The sequence below is a fragment of the Salvelinus fontinalis genome, chromosome 36 (genome assembly GCF_029448725.1).
Source record: "Salvelinus fontinalis isolate EN_2023a chromosome 36, ASM2944872v1, whole genome shotgun sequence".
Taxonomy (NCBI): Eukaryota; Metazoa; Chordata; class Actinopteri; order Salmoniformes; family Salmonidae; genus Salvelinus; species Salvelinus fontinalis.
In genome coordinates, this window is record NC_074700.1 from 19,249,738 (window position 1) to 19,266,041 (window position 16,304).

Here is a 16,304-nt window from a genome sequence, read left to right on the forward strand (position 1 = left end):
TCTCCTGATGTACTGGCCTGTCTCCTGGTAGCGCCTCCATGCTCTGGACACTACGCTGACAGACACAGCAAACCTTCTTGCCGCAAATCGCATTGATGTGCCATCCTGGATGAGCTGCACTACCTGAGCCACTTGTGTGGGTTGTAGACTCCGTCTCATGCTACCACTAGAGTGAAAGCACCGCCAGCATTCAAAAGTGACCAAAACATCAGCCAGGAAGCATAGGAACTGAGAAGTGGTCTGTGGTCACCACCTGCAGAACCACTCCTTTATTGGGGGTGTCTTGCTAATTGCCTATAATTTCCACCTTTTGTCTATTCCATTTGCACAACAGCATGTGCAATTTATTGTCAATCAGTGTTGCTTCCTAAGTGGACAGTTTGATTTCACAGAAGTGTGATTGACTTGGAGTTAAATTGTGTTGTTTAAGTGTTCCCTTTATTTTTTTGAGCAGTGTATATATATATACACACAAACATATATATATATGCACTTCATAATATACACACTTCAAAGTATACACACTTCATAGCATACACACTTCATAGTATACACACTTCATGGTATCAAACACACGGAAACCACTTGTTTGATGTGTTGATAGCATTCATTCCATTCCAGCCATTACTATGACGCATGTCCTCCCACATTAAGGTGCCACCAGCCACCTGTGCTGTACACACTTCTTCATAGTTCAGTCCCCCGTGGTACACCAGTGAGATCCGCCAATGACCTTCTACCCTTCAGGTCCTTGGCTGTGTCTGAAATAGGGTGCAATTTTGGTAACAGACCCTCAGTGTTCCAGTGAATACTTAAAGAAGTATTGTGAGTTCCAGTGAATACTTAAAGACGCCCCCCCCCCCCCCCCCCCACACACACACTTAATTCTGTATTTGGGTACATGTGTGTGAGCCCTGGCTTGCAGTCTCCCTCAGGGCAAGCAGAAAGCGGAGACAGGACACGCACACATATATGCGCATACACACACATATTCAATCACACACACACGTGTGTGTCCACACTGTGTGAGTGTGTGTGTCAGCGGCGGGGGAGTGACTCAGTGACACTTGTAGTCCAGTGTAGCTGACACCTTGTCACTTCTATAGTGTGTGTCCTGTCTACATCTCCTCCCACTGAGTCACTGCTGCAGCTCCATAGCATGATAGCCACTGGCTCTCCGGATAGACTAGCATCCCTGTCAGTGTGTGTTTGTGTGTTTCTCCAGAATAATGTTTGATATAGATCTGTCAGTTAACCCTCAGACTATTTTTACATTCTTCTCTCTCTATCCCCCCCCCCCCCCCAGTATCAGATGGAGAGTGTTGACCTCTACTGATGCTCTGTGTGTGTGTGTGTGTGTGTGTGTGTGTGTGTGTGCGTGTGTGTGTGTGTGTGTGTGTGTGTGTGTGTGTGTGTGTGTGTGTGTGTGTGTGTGTGTGTGTGTGTGTGTGTGTGTGTGTGTGTGTGTGTGTGTGTGTGTGTGTGTGTGTGTGTGTGTGTGTGTGTGTGTGTGTGTGTGTGTGTGATAGCGATAGTATACAAAATGTGTATTAGTCAGTTTCTATTCATTTTCCATCCAGGTGTCCTGAACGTTGTCAATCTTGTGCTTGTTGCTGCTACCCTGGTAGGTCAGGTCTCAATCATCACCAGTGATAGGAGACACATGCATCAATATGAAACAATCTTCATATCCATCAGGACCCTCTGACTCCTCACACACACGCAGCACATACACACATACACACACACACACGCAGCACATACACACATACGCACACACACACGCCAACAGCACTCTCCCAATATTGCCTAAGCAGGCCGATGCCAACTCTATCAAGATATCTGAATAAAATGAGTCTGATGGATAGAGAGAGATGGAGGGATGGGATGGAGGGAAAGAGAGAACACAGACGGTCCAGATAGAAAAATAGGACGAGAGAGAGAGAAATAAAGAGAACAATTTTTCACCGTCAGGCAAGAGTGTGGGGGTGTGCGCGTGTGTGTGCCATTCAGTCAGTCAGGCAAGCAACTGATGGGAAATCTAACCAAAAAAACATGATTGTGACATAATCCCTGTGCCACTACAGCCAGCCAGCCATCACCAAATTAATCTGACAGAGTATGCCTAAATAAAACACAGCCTGAACTACAGCAATGCAAAATTATTAAAAAAGCAATTGCATATTTGCACGACAGTTACAGCTGTATAATCTCGCCCACATTAATTTCACCCTACTCAGAGAGAGAGAGATTTTCAATTAAAATGTAAAAAAATCCGGTGAGGAATCTTCTTGTGTAGGGATTTAGAGCATTATTGGCACAATGTGCTTCTTTACTGAATCCTTGTCTATGTCCCAAATAGCACCCTATTCCCTATATAGTGCACTACTGTTGACCAGAGCCCTGTGAATACTTGATGAATACAGGCCCTGCTGTAGAGAATAGGACCACTTTCAGATTCGGGCTACAGAGCGAAACAAGGTCTTCTTCTCATGTGCTGATCTCGGATCAGGTTCCAGCTGTCCATGTAACGCTATTAATTATGATCTAAAGGGCTGAACTAAATCATCACTCATACTCTGCTTGATGAATACACGCCCTGCAGTAGAGAATAGGGTTCCTTGACTGTGATCACAGCACACACAGTGCCCGTGTTGTCATATTTCCTTTAAGAGGGCTGTTCAGGCCAAGACAATGGACGACAACATGCAAATATTTACCGTTTTAATGAGGGCATGGCTGCCTGGAAGAGTGGCAGACACACACACACACACACACGCACACACACGCACACACGCACACACGCACACACACACACACACACACACACACACACACACACACACACACACACACACACACACACACACACACACACACACACACACACACACACACACACACACACACACAGAGGGGGGTAGGGGGTGTCTGAACAAAAACCCATCGGAGGGGGTACAAACCCCATTCAGCTGCCATAAGGAGGGGGGAATGGAGAGAGGCTCAGAAAGAGAGAGAGAGTTCTTTAATGTCAATAGGGAATCAAATTACACATCGGCACAAAAAAAACTTGACCCCCCTAACCCCCAAACTCAGCGCCCCCATCCTACAGATCCCCTTCGTTTTCAAAATCCCACTAACCCTAAATTCGTCCATGGTGGACAGCTACAAAGACCCCTGATCCTCTGTACTCCCCATTTGATAATACAGAGCTTTTATCAGGGTCTAGAATGACATACTTTCACTGGAACCCTATACAGACACACAGAGGGAGAGGAACGGAGAGATAGAAAGAGAGGGGAGGAGAGCAAGAAGGAGGGGAGGAGAGGAGGGAGGGAGAAAGAGAGAGAGGAGAGAGAAACAGAGAGAGACATCAGAAACAGGAAGAGAGGGGGAGAGATAAAGGGAAAGAGAGTAAGAGAGAGAGAGAGAGAAAGAGAGAGAGAGAGAGAGACTTTGATAAGAACTCTAGGGATCCCGTCCCATGGGCCATTCGGTCTCTCTGTGGGCCGGTTGAGGTATCAACGGAACGGATGACAGTGAGGCCGTTATTAGCTTTGTGAGGAGCTGGTAACACAAGATGCTGCTGCTCAGGGAGTCAGTAACATCATGTAGTTGGGTAGAGAGAGCTTTTCCTAGTAGAGATACACACACACACATCGTGATTTTAGAAATTTCTATAAACTTGTAAACTTTGCAACTTCAGTCAATGCAAACCTGCTTGACTTTCTTTCTCACCAACAGCTGTGGACTAGTTAAAGTGAAGGGTCATGAATCTATATGATGAAATTCCTCCCAGACAGTAGCCTACAGAGTACAAACCATAATAATAATAATAATAATAACTTCACAGAACAGGCCTTGTCTGAGTCCCAAATGGCACCCTATTCCCTATATAGTGCACTACTACCATATAGGCCCTGGTCAAAAGCAGTGCACTATGTAGGGAATAGGGTGCCATTTGAGCTGCAACCCAGTCTAGCCTGCAACCCAGTCTAGCCTGCAACCCAGTCTAGCCTGAACAGCTGTCTCTGGTACAAACATGACTCTTTAGCAGTCCAGCTCCCGCTAGCCGGTTCCCAGATCTTTTTGTGCGGTTTTACCAACTCCTAATGATCTGGGATCAGGGCCCATATGCACAAAGCGTCTCATAGTAGGAGTGCTGATCTACGGTCAGGTCCCGTCCCCCGCCCATGTAATCATATTCATCATGATCCAAATAGCAAAACAGATCCTAGATCAGCACTCCTACTTGGAGACACTTTGGGAATATAGGCCCTGGTCCCAAATTAATTGGCAAGACAGCACATACAAATCTGGGACCAGGCTATAGGGAGCTGAACTGCTAAAGAGTCATGTCTATACCGGAGATAGCTGTGAAGACGTATGGCCTGTGAAGTTATTATTTAATAAGGTTGTTTGGCTGTGGGCTGTATGATTCATACCCTGGCCTCTGCTATAATGAGTAATCAGCTCCCAGTCATCTCCCACCTAGATTGGCACAGTTTGCTTCCCAAATGGCACCCTATTACCTAAATAGTGTACTAGGAACCTGGTCAAAAGTAGTGCACTATTTCTGGAATACTTCCATTTGGGACATACCCAGTGACTGCATGGAATCAGAGTGCAGGGCAGATGCTTTCAAGCCTCTTCTTCCTCTTCCTCCTCCTCACAGGCAAATCCTTCAACAGCTCCTTCTCTTTATGCAGTCCTGCTGCTGCCACTGTGTCTAAGGATCTGCACCAAATGGCCCCCTCTTCCCTATGTAGTGCACTACATTACAAAGGCCTCTGGTCAAAAGTAGTGCCATATGTAGGGAATAGGGTGCCGTTTGGGAGACGGTCTATCACGACTCCCCTCACGAGGACTATACATACTGCCGTCGTCGATTGAACTTAGTTACTGGACGATAAGCTAAGTTGAGAGGATAGATAGCCTCCGAAGAAATAAGCTGCCTGCCTTGCATGCGTGCCTCGGGTCTCTCTGTGTGAGGGGAGGGGGTGTTGTGTGTGTGTGCGCGATTGTCTGTGTGAGGCTGGCAAGAGGGGGCGTTAGCAGAAAACACAGAGCTCTGAGAAATGACAGTTTGAAAGATTTGTTATCGCCAAGGCTGTGTGCTGTGTGTCCTATGGCTTGCTGACTCTCTCGTTTTAAATCTTCTCTCACTCTTATCTCTTCTTTTCTTAGTCTCCTCCCTTCCCTCTCTCTTTCTCTCGCTCCGTGCCCCCTCCTTCCCCATCAATGTCTCCTCAAAATCCCTCCTCTCCTCTTTGACGGTCCTCCCTCCAGATTTCACCATATTATTCTCATCTGTTTGTGTCATCTCATTTGCATCTTATTTAAAAGTATCTCACTCTCTTTTTCAGCTGCCTTTTAAAAAATGTCTATCGCTCACGTTAATGTGTGTGTGTGTGTGTGTGTGTGTATGTGCACGTCTCTTCTAATCTAATCTTCTGATGTAATCTAATCTAATCTGTGTGTGTGTGTGCGCGTGTCAATGTCAGTGTGTGAAGTTGTTTATTTAGAGTTCTCTTAGCTTCTCCAGCTATCTTCCCCCACACTCGTTTCTGGTGTCCTCTTGATGTGTGAACTAATGTGTTCGGTCACAGAGCCACGGACCTCAGCCCACTTCAATCACTGACGGAAACAAAAACATTTGCAGCCACTTGAATCCCCTGAAGCTACTGTTCTAACTCAGTTCTAACTGAGTCTCATCTAGTCTCTCTCCCACACACTGACCCTGCCTGTCTACCACACATACTGACGCACCATACCACCTGGGTTCAAACAGTATTGGAAATATTTTCAAATTATTTTTCAAAAGAGGCCATACAAGCTCAGTCAAGCACAGATTAAGTATTTGAAAGGAAACAAACAGTGTTTGAACCCATGTCTGACTGATGCACCATCACGACCACCTGCCACCGGCAGCACGAGAGAGTAAGGGTAGCAACGGTAATGAAAATTGTTAAAAGGTTTTAATAACAATTTGAATAAATGCAACCGTTGGACAATGGATGAAAATACTCCACATTTTTTAAGCTTGCATAATCCATCAGATATTGACTGAATTATAGCACATAAAACATTTTACTGGCACTGACAAATACATTATAGAGTTCATGGATTTTGGTGGTAATTCACGTATTTATTGTAAAATGTAACTTTTTTATGCCCTCGTATATGTTCTAATGGTATCAGGTATTAAAAAAAAAAAATTTAAAGAAAGAAAGTTATATGTGTGTAATTTGCATAAATACAACAGTGTAATTTGCATATATTAATACATTAACATAAAGTGGTGGGTGGAACGGGGATGAAACCACTAAAACCTGCTCTGTCTAGACTTCCACATAAATTACTCTTGTTGTCACGTTCTGTTGCATAATTCAACAAGTGTGTCAATAGCAGGATACCCTCAGATTAAAAACCAACAGGCTTGGCTCTAGATTACACCTATCTATACATACTTTACATTGTTTGAGAGATCAGTCAACTGATCTCAACTGTATTAAATTAGAACTTTTTTCAATTTCACAAAAAATGTACACCCACAAAAGTAAAGTTCTCTTCTCTTTCTTGTGATGTAAGTATTGAGACGAAGCATTTAATCCCCAACAAAGCTTTAGCGTTCTTATGGAGCCAACAAAAAATATGTATAGGGAAATGGTTCCGATTGTTTTTCCACCATTCAGGCTTAAATCGCTCTAGGACAAGGTGACTTGTATCAATAGGTAGATCCAGAGCCAGACCCAGCACTCCAAACTGCACCTCTGGTAAAAGTGAAGTGTTCAGCAGAGCGAAAGAGAACATGATCAGGTACTCATGTTATTTAATCCCCGACAAAGCTTTAGCATTCTTATAGATGCTAACTGTAACACTCATGGTGGGTAACAAAGGCTCAAGGGTGCAATTTGGGATGAAACCACTATTTTCAGTGTTCCGACTGATTTTTGTTAGAGCATCGCGGTGTGACAAGGGCCTCAGTGTTTGGAGAAGTTCACTATCTCTCTCTCTCTCTGTCTCTCTCTTTCTCCTTCTCTATGATCCTGTGTTTCTGTTTAAATGTTTTCTGTGTGTCTCCTCATTCTCTGTTAGTGTATATCTGTGTGAGTGTGTGTGTGTGTGCGTGGTTTTTTCTTTCATTTTGTCTGTGTATGTGTGTGATTGTTTCTTCCATTTTGTCTGTGTGTGTGTGCGTGTGTGTGTGTGTGTGTGTGCTTGTTTTTTTTAATATCTAGTATGTCTTGATCATGGGAGGTTGGATAAGGTTTTGTTTGCGTCCCAAATGGCACCATATTCCCTATAGGCCATGGTCAAAAGAAGTGCACTAAATAGAGAATAGGGTACAACTTGGAATGAGGTTGTGGTCTCACAGGCTCCTTTAAATTAGCGTCTCATTAGAGCTCTGGTAGAGAATGGCTTAGTCTTCCGTTTGAAGTGACACAGATCTTAGCAGTGCAGCCAGCCAGCCAGGCAGACACACAAACCTTCTCCACCTCAGCCACCGATAACACCATGGCAACAACAGCAGTAAATATCAAGCACATTATTTTGCATTTGTTTTTCCCTTTGAAAAGAAGAAAGACATTCGTTGTTATTTTTTTTTTACAGGAAGTTGGGTGTGACTTGGGGGTGAATTTCCATTTTAGGCATCTCCGTGGCAGACTGAGTCGCTTGGGGATTTAAATCACTCTGTATTGTACTCATACTGTATTTGTCTTCTGAATTTTATAGTATGTCTTATAAAACTATTTATAACTAGTGTATACTAATATACATTTTAGCATTTAGAACCATTTATAAACATGTTAAAGTCCAGTAAGCATTAATGATCAATTTACAAGCATTTATAATGGCTTATTAATAAAAGTAATACAAAACTGTTACTCCATGTAAAATGAAAAAAATCACAACAAACATAATTGATTTTAATCATTCAACTTTTAATGGTTGCTTTTCCCCCATCATCCCTCAGTACAAAGCTTTGGGAAGTCTAGTTCTGATTGTCTCTAGCTGTATGATCTAGGTAAAGTTTCCCCTAGGTACAGATCTAGGATCAGCTTCCCCTTCCCCAATCATAACCTTAACCGTTAGTGGGGGAAATGCAAAACTGACCCTAGATCAGCGTCTAGGGGCAACTTCACCCTACTCATATATGATCAAAGTCCCCCAGTTGAAAACAGAAAGGCCCCTTTCAGTTCAAATACAAAGTCAATAAATATCGTCTGAGAATGAATGGATGCCATGGAAAGGAGACAATGTCACTGAAAATATAGTCACAGGAAAAAGATCCAGCGCATCATTGTATCACATCGACACTTTCTCTCTCAAAAATACGCCCCCAACAAAGACACAGCATTTGTGGGAAGAGACACTCTAAAAACAGAACACGGTTCATTCTAAAAGAACACTTTTGTTCCACGTTGTTCTAAAAGAGAATTTGAAAGCTAAACTGAAGAGAGTAGTAAAACATGAAACTGCTAGTCTAGCCTTCCTAAAACTAGGCCGGTTAACATTGAGTTGTGGATAAGTTCTATGCTGGTTTTTTCTCACATAGACACCGGCCACGGTACGCTACATCCCAAATGGCACCCTACTCCTTATTTAGTCCACTACTTTTGACCAGGGCTTTTGTGGCTTTTGTGGTTGGTCTATGTAGAGAATATTTTATTCATCAGAACGTGTACAGTACAGTACAGTATGTATTGCCATAAGTGATTGTTCCACATACAATGTTCTGTTCCAAAATTGTAAATAGAAGGTAAACAAACACAAATACAAGTCACACACACACACACACACACACACACACACACACACACACACACACACACACACACACACACACACACACACACACACACACACACACACACACACACACGAGGTTTCCCCGGTCGGTTCATACCATACCATTAAAAGGTAATTAGAGTAAAACATACTAAACACATTACACATGAACAACCAACTGCATAAAACGTTTTCCGCAGCGTGTCCTAACAAACAGGACCCATTACAACGTGTCCTAATGAAACGAGATCCAGTACCGTATAGGTAGGTAGTACCTCCTTCTGTTTTGCTTCTGGTAGGTAAGCTGCTTTGGCATGGTCCACACTTCTCTAATGAAAATACTCTGCTGTGTGTGTGTGTGTGTGTGTGTGTGTGTGTGTGTGTGTGTGTGTGTGTGTGTGTGTGTGTGTGTGTGTGTGTGTGTGTGTGTGTGTGTGTGTGTGTTTCGCTGTGTAACCCAAGTGGAGGATCCTTCCAAGGAGACATCATTAAATATTAACACTGTAGCTCTCACTCGTCATGTCTTTCAGTAGGTTTGCATCACACAGGCTTGAGTCCAGTCCTCAGTGTGTTTGTGTGTGTGTGTGTGTGTGTGTGTGTGTGTGTGTGTGTGTGTGTGTGTGTGTGTGTGTGTGTGTGTGTGTGTGTGTGTGTGTGTGTGTGTGTGTGTGTGTGTGTGTGTTTACAATACTTGTCCAAGATAACTTTATTGCAATAACGCCCAGATAAAAGAAACATGCAGGAATAAAGCTTTCTCTCTCTCTACACACACACACACACACACACACACACACACACACACACACACACACACACACACACACACACACACACACACACACACACACACACACACACACACACACTCCCAAATGTAAAAACATCCCATATCTGGTTGAGTTGCTGGTGGAGAGGAGAGAGAGTTGTTCTAAAGCAGGCTGCCTGGAGGGAGAGAGTCGGTAGAGGGCTGTGTGTGTGAGGGGGTTAGGGGATAGATCGGGTTAGGGGATAGACTGCGTTAGGGGATAGATCGGGTTAGGGGATAGACCGGGTTAGGGGATAGACCGGGTTAGGGGATAGACTGGGTTAGGGGATAGACTGGGTTAGGGGATAGACTGGGTTAGGGGATAGACCGGGTTAGGGCAGAGCGCGTTAGGGGATAGACCGGGTTAGGGGTTAGACTGGGTTAGGGGATAGACTGGGTTAGGGGAGAGCGCGTTAGGGGATAGACCGGGTTAGGGGATAGACCGGGTTAGGGGATAGACTGGGTTAGGGGATAGACTGGGTTAGGGGATAGACCGGGTTAGGGCAGAGCGCGTTAGGGGATAGACCGGGTTAGGGGTTAGACTGGGTTAGGGGATAGACCGGGTTAGGGGATAGACTGGGTTAGGGGATAGACCGTGTTAGGGGATAGACCGGGTTAGGGGATAGACCGGGTTAGGGGAGAGCGCGTTAGGGGATAGACCGGGTTAGGGGATAGACCGTGTTAGGGGATAGACCGGGTTAGGGGATAGACCGGGTTAGGGGATAGACCGGGTTAGGAGAGAGGGCGTTAGGGGATAGACCGGGTTAGGGGATAGACTTGGTTAGGAGATAGACCGGGTTAGGGGATAGACTGGGTTAGGGGATAGACCGGGTTAGGGGAGAGCGCGTTAGGGGATAGACCGGGTTAGGGGATAGACCGGGTTAGGGGTTAGACCGGGTTAGGGGATAGACCGGGTTAGGGGATAGACCGGGTTAGGAGAGAGGGCGTTAGGGGATAGACCGGGTTAGGGGATAGACTTGGTTAGGAGATAGACCGGGTTAGGGGATAGACTGGGTTAGGGGATAGACCGGGTTAGGGGAGAGCGCGTTAGGGGATAGACCGGGTTAGGGGATAGACTGGGTTAGGGGATAGACCGGGTTAGGGGATAGACCGGGTTAGGGGTTAGACCGGGTTAGGGGATAGCCCGGGTTAGGGGATAGCCCGGGTTAGGGGTTAGACCGGGTTAGGGGATAGCCCGGGTTAGGGGATAGACCGGGTTAGGGGAGAGCGCGTTAGGGGATAGACCGGGTTAGGGGATAGACCGGGTTAGGGGTTAGACCGGGTTAGGGGTTAGACCGGGTTAGGGGATAGCCCGGGTTAGGGGTTAGACCGGGTTAGGGGATAGCCCGGGTTAGGGGATAGCCCGGGTTAGGGGATGACCGGGTTAGGGGATAGACTGGGTTAAGGGATAGACTGCGTTAGGGGATAGGCTCGGCAGGGAGATATGCCAGCCGCCCTTAGGCTGACCTTTGTCCTCTGTACTGGGGCCTAACTCCCACAGTGGGACGGGGGAGAGTCATTTGGGGCGAGAGGATACACACCCAGAGCAGTGATTCTCTCTCGGGAGGGGGAGGATGGTATTAGAGAGAGAGAGAGAGAGAGAGAGAGAGAGAGAGAGAGAGAGAGAGAGAGAGAGAGAGAGAGAGAGAGAGAGAGAGAGAGAGAGAGAGAGAGAGAGAGAGAGAGAGAGAGAGAGAGAGAGAGAGAGAGAGAGAGAGAGAGAGAGAGAGAGAGAGAGAGAGAGAGAGAGAGAGAGGAGAGAGAGAGAGAGAGGAGAGAGAGAGAGAGAGAGAGAGAGAGAGAGAGAGAGGAGAGAGAGGAGAGAGAGAGAGAGAGAGAGAGAGAGAGAGAGAGAGAGAGAGAGAGAGAGAGAGAGAGAGAGAGAGAGAGAGAGAGAGAGAGAGAGAGAGAGAGAAACAGTTCTCTATTGTTCCAAACAGAGTTCACGATGAATAAGAGTGCTCTGTCCATATTGCTGTGGCCCAACCTCTAGTCTCAGTCTGGTGGTGTCCTCCCCCCGTCTCTTCCTCTCTCCTCCAGAGCCCCCTGATATAGTCCCTTGGAACCAATGGGTTGTTGGGATTACCCAGACATGGGTTAATTCAACCATGTGTTGGGTATTTTTTACTCTCATGCTGGGTTTACCTAGTAGCTGGGTCCTTTTGAATATAATCCTTAGGTCATTTTCAGGAAGTGTGTCTTATTAGGGGCGTGACTTTCAGCTAGATCTTATCGGCCACCGATAAGTTACATACAGCATATTCAAATTTTACTTAATTGTTTTTGTATTTTACACATTCTTCTATAATATTAGGATTATTTACTACATATTATAATAAAGTATACTGTACCACCTTATTGTATCCCAACAATGGGATTTCAATAGGTTTTTAGGGAACTCATACACTTCTGTAAGCCTTATTGAATCTACAAAAATGTCAATGTTTAACCTTAACATGTGATAACTATAAAACAGAACAGATGAACAGGAATGACATTTACTGTCATGGGTGACTAAAAATAACTATCTGAAAGCCACGCCCATATTAAACTACGTCTCCAGTTTTCTGAGCTGACCCGCTGGGTCATATCTCAATTTCCCAGCACCCAGCATCAATAACTCAGCAGTTTGAACGAAAAAAATCTAACTAAGTGACCCAGTGCCTGCAACCCAGCAGTTGGGTTAACCAAACAACCCAGCATTATTAAGTGTGGAGGACTGTCTGTCTGCATTTAGTCTGTCTGTATTCAATCTGTCTGTCTGTTTGTCTGTCTGTATTCAGTCTGTCTGTATTCATTCTATATTAAAGGCTGGGACCCAGTCTTAAGTTATGGTGTCTTCCTCTGGGGGCCCGAGGACCTTAGTCCCACCCTGGTGGCCCTGCTCTGGGTCCCTGGGGGTCGAAGAGTGGCTGTGGGGCTCGAGGCAGGACCAGGTCCGAGAGGAGGGGCCTGCCGGTGCATCGGCTGCATCCCCACATGTTTGCGGCGTGATAGGACCGACAGTATGGGCTGCTGGGGCTGAGGGGAGCGGAGGGGGTAGCTTCGTCGGTAGCGTAGCGACTGCGATCGTAGCAAGACCCTGGTGTACTGGACTTCGGGCATGATGAGCTTAAGACACAGCTCGTGGGCCAGGCTTCCGGGCTGTGTAGCATTGGTGTTGGTTGGCAGATCATAGCCCACGATGTCCACCTTTGCGCTGGGCTGCCACGGCCGCAGCTCCTTGTTCTTGATCTGGGCGGCCGAGCGGAGTTGGGGGAGCCCTCCCCCGAAGCAGCCCCTCACCAGCTTCTCCTGGGCCCTGCGGAGCAAACGCAGCTCCCTGGCCACGCACGCTGGGCCCAGGGATGCCAGCTGGTGCCACAGCGAGGCGTTGAAGTGGTCATAGAGGCGTGCATCCAGGTTGTTCCAGGCGCGGATCTTGGCAGGGAGGCCCGGCGAGAGGCTGTGCTTGGAGCCGGACGTCCGCATGTTGAGCTTGACGTAGAGCATATCTTCCAGATCCCAGGAGAGGAGGTGACGGAGGAGGATCAGCGACTCATCAAAGTACTCGGCGATCATCACCAGGGAGAAGACGCGCTCCGTCTTGGCCACGAAGGCCCGGGCGTACGCAGCCACGTCCGCCTCCGGATGGTCCTTGTCCCCGCCCAGGTCAAAAGTCAGAGTGTTACGAGCATACATGGAGTCATTCTCGTCCGGACGGTAGTACCGCCACGGCTCGTCCAGAAACGCCTCCAGAGAGCCGTTGGGAACTCTCTTAAAACTCTGACAGTACTGGTTATAGTAACTGAACAACGATTCAAACATGGACCCTGGTTCTCGAAGTATGGTCACGTAGATGGTATCATTAGGCATGAGGCGTTGCATCTCGGCACGGTTGAAGCGCATGTGGCTGGTGACCACGTTGGGTGGCAGGGTGTGTGGGTGGACGAGGTGGGTGCTGAAGGTGCGCGGGTAGCAGAACTGGTGTCCGCAGGCCTGCACAGGGAGCGCCACGGTCAGGTTGTGGCGCTCGGCGAAGCGGAAGAGCAGATTCTGCATGGTGGTGCTGGCCGTCTTGTGCGTCTTGAGAAAGGCCACGTTGGTGTGTTTGGGCTTGAGAGAGAATGACGGGTGGGTGCGCAGCGACGGGCAGCCCAGGTGAAGGGCTTCCATCGTCCTGGAGGAGAGAGAAAGAGAGAGAGGGAGGAGTTTTGATATGAGGTTTGCAGTTCAATCTTTAGTTTTAGTTTAGCTAACTCCTGAGCGAGCAAATCAACGTAGCTAGCAGAGAGGGTGGGTTCTTTCTGACAAAAGTCAAGAGTGAACTGACGGAAGAGGGAAAACTGAACTGTTTGTTGTACAGATAGCTTGTTGATCAAATAGTTGACTCAAGTTTAGGTCTGGTAAGCTTGCACTTGGTTTATTTGTTACATGCAGGGACGGAGTTAGCGTAATGGAGAGGGAATAACAGGAAGCATGAAAGGAAGGAGAGTCAAAGTGAAATGGAGAGAAAAGGTAGGGAGACTGTGAGAGAACAGTAAGAAGGGAAACTGAAAGGAAGGTGAGAGGGTAATAGGACAGCGAAGGAAGATGAACAGTGTGAAATGGAGAGAGAGATGTGCTTTTACCAAATTATCGTACGACAGACCACATATTCACCCTGCACACCCTAATTGACAAACAAACAAACCAAAACAAAGACAGTCTTCTCATGCTTTGTTGATTTAATAAAAGCCTTCGGTTCAACTTGGAATGAGGGTCTATACAAATTGATGGAATGTGGTGTTGGGGGAAAAACATATGACATTATAAAATCCATGTACACAAACAACAAGTCTAGGGGTTAAAATTGGCAAAAAACACAAGGCCATGGGGTGAGACAGGGATGCAGCTTAAACCCAACCCTCTTCAACATATATATCAACGAATTGGCGAGGGCACTAGAACAATCTGCAGCACCCGGCCTCACCCAGCTAGAATCTGAAGTCAAATGTATACTGTTTGCTGATGATCTGGTGCTTCTGTCACCAACCAAGGAGGGCCTACAGCAGCACCTACATCTTCTGCACAGATTCTGCCAAACCTGGGCCCTGACAGTAAATCTCAAAAAGGTCCAGTCGCCAGGACCACAAATACAAATTCCATCTAGACACTGTTGCCCTAGAGCACACAAAAAAACTATACATACCTTGGCCTAAACATCAGCGTCACAGGTAACTTCCACAAAGCTGTGAACGATCTGAGAGACAAGGCAAGAAGGGCCATCTATGCCATCAAAAGGAACATAAAATTTGACATACCAATTAGGATCTGGCTAAAAATACTTGAATCAGTCACAGTACCCATTGCCCTTTATGGTTGTGAGGTCTGGGGTCCGCTCATCAACCAAGAATTCACAAAATGGGACAAACACCAAATTGAAACTCTGCATGCAGAATTCTGCATAAATATCTGCTGTGTACAACGTAAAACACCAAATAATACACGCAGAACAGAATTAGGCCGATACCCGCTAATTATCAAAATCCAGAAAAGAGACGTTAAATTCTACAACCACCTAAAAGGAAGTGATTCCCAAACCTTCCATAACAAAGCCATCACCTACAGAGAGATTAATCTGGAGAAGAGTCCCCAAAGCAAGCTGGTCCTGTGACTCTGTTCACAAACACAAACAGACCCCACAGAGCCTGTCACGTTCTGACCATAGTTCTTGTGTGTTTTACTTGTTTTAGTGTTGGTCAGGACGTGAGCTGGGTGGGCATTCTATGTTGTGTGTCTAGTTTGTCCATTTTTATGTATGCCTGATATGGTTCTCAATCAGAGGCAGGTGTTTGTCATTGTCTCTGATTGGGAACCATATTTAGGTGGCTTGTGTTGGGGTTTGTGGGTGGTTGTTTCCTGTCTTTGTGTTCTGCACCAGATAGGACTGTTTTCGGTTTTCGGTTTTCACATTTACTGTTTAGTAGTTTGTAGTGTTCACGTTATTCTCTTTATTAAACATGTTAAACTCTAGCCGTGCTGCGTTTTGGTCCTCTCCTTCATCCCAGGGAGAAAACCGTTACAGAGCCCCAGGACAGCAACACAATTAGACGAAACCAAATCATGAGAAAACAAAAAGATAATTACTTGACACATTGGAAAGAATTCACAAAAAAAACTGAGCAAACTAGAATGCTATTTGGCCCTAAACAGAGAGTACACAGTGGCAGAATACCTGATCACTGTGACTGACCCAAACTTAAGGAAAGCTTTGACTATGTACAGACTCAGTGAGCATAGCCTTGCTATTGAGAAAGGCCGCTGTAGGAAGACCTGGCTCTCAAGAGAAGACAGGCTATGTGCACACTGCCCACAAAATTAGGTGGAAACTGAGCTGTACTTCCTAACCTCCTGCTAAATGTATTACCATATTAGAGACACATATTTCCCTCAGATTACACAGATCCACAAAGAATTTGAAAACAAACCCAATTTGATAAACTCCCATATCTACTGGGTTAAATACCACAGTGTGCTGTCATAGCAGCAAGATTTGTGACCTGTTGTCACAAGAAAAGGGCAACCAGTGAAGAACAAACACCATTGTAAATACAACCCATATTTATGTTTATTTATTTTCCCTTTTGTACTTCAACCATTTGCACGTTGTTACAACACTGTATATAGACAGAATATGACATTTGAAATGTCTTCTTCTTTTGGCACTTCTGTGAGCGTAACGTTT

At 46.0% G+C, this 16,304-nt stretch overlaps 1 protein-coding gene across 1 annotated transcript; it reads right to left on the reverse strand.

Annotated features, from left to right (window-relative positions):
* Positions 1 to 11,480: 11,480 nt before the first annotated feature.
* LOC129835363 (galactose-3-O-sulfotransferase 3-like) lies at positions 11,481 to 13,776 on the reverse strand. Its single transcript, XM_055900988.1, has one exon. The coding sequence runs from the start codon at positions 13,751 to 13,753 to the stop codon at positions 12,428 to 12,430; it is 1,326 nt and encodes a 441-aa protein (XP_055756963.1). The 5' UTR covers positions 13,754 to 13,776; the 3' UTR covers positions 11,481 to 12,427.
* Between the last annotated feature and the right edge of the window lie 2,528 nt (positions 13,777 to 16,304).

Coding starts and splice junctions, on each gene's coding strand:
- LOC129835363 (XM_055900988.1), bottom strand. CDS start 13,753: ATGGAAGCCCTTCACCTGGGCTGCCCGTCGCTGCGCACCCACCCGTCA.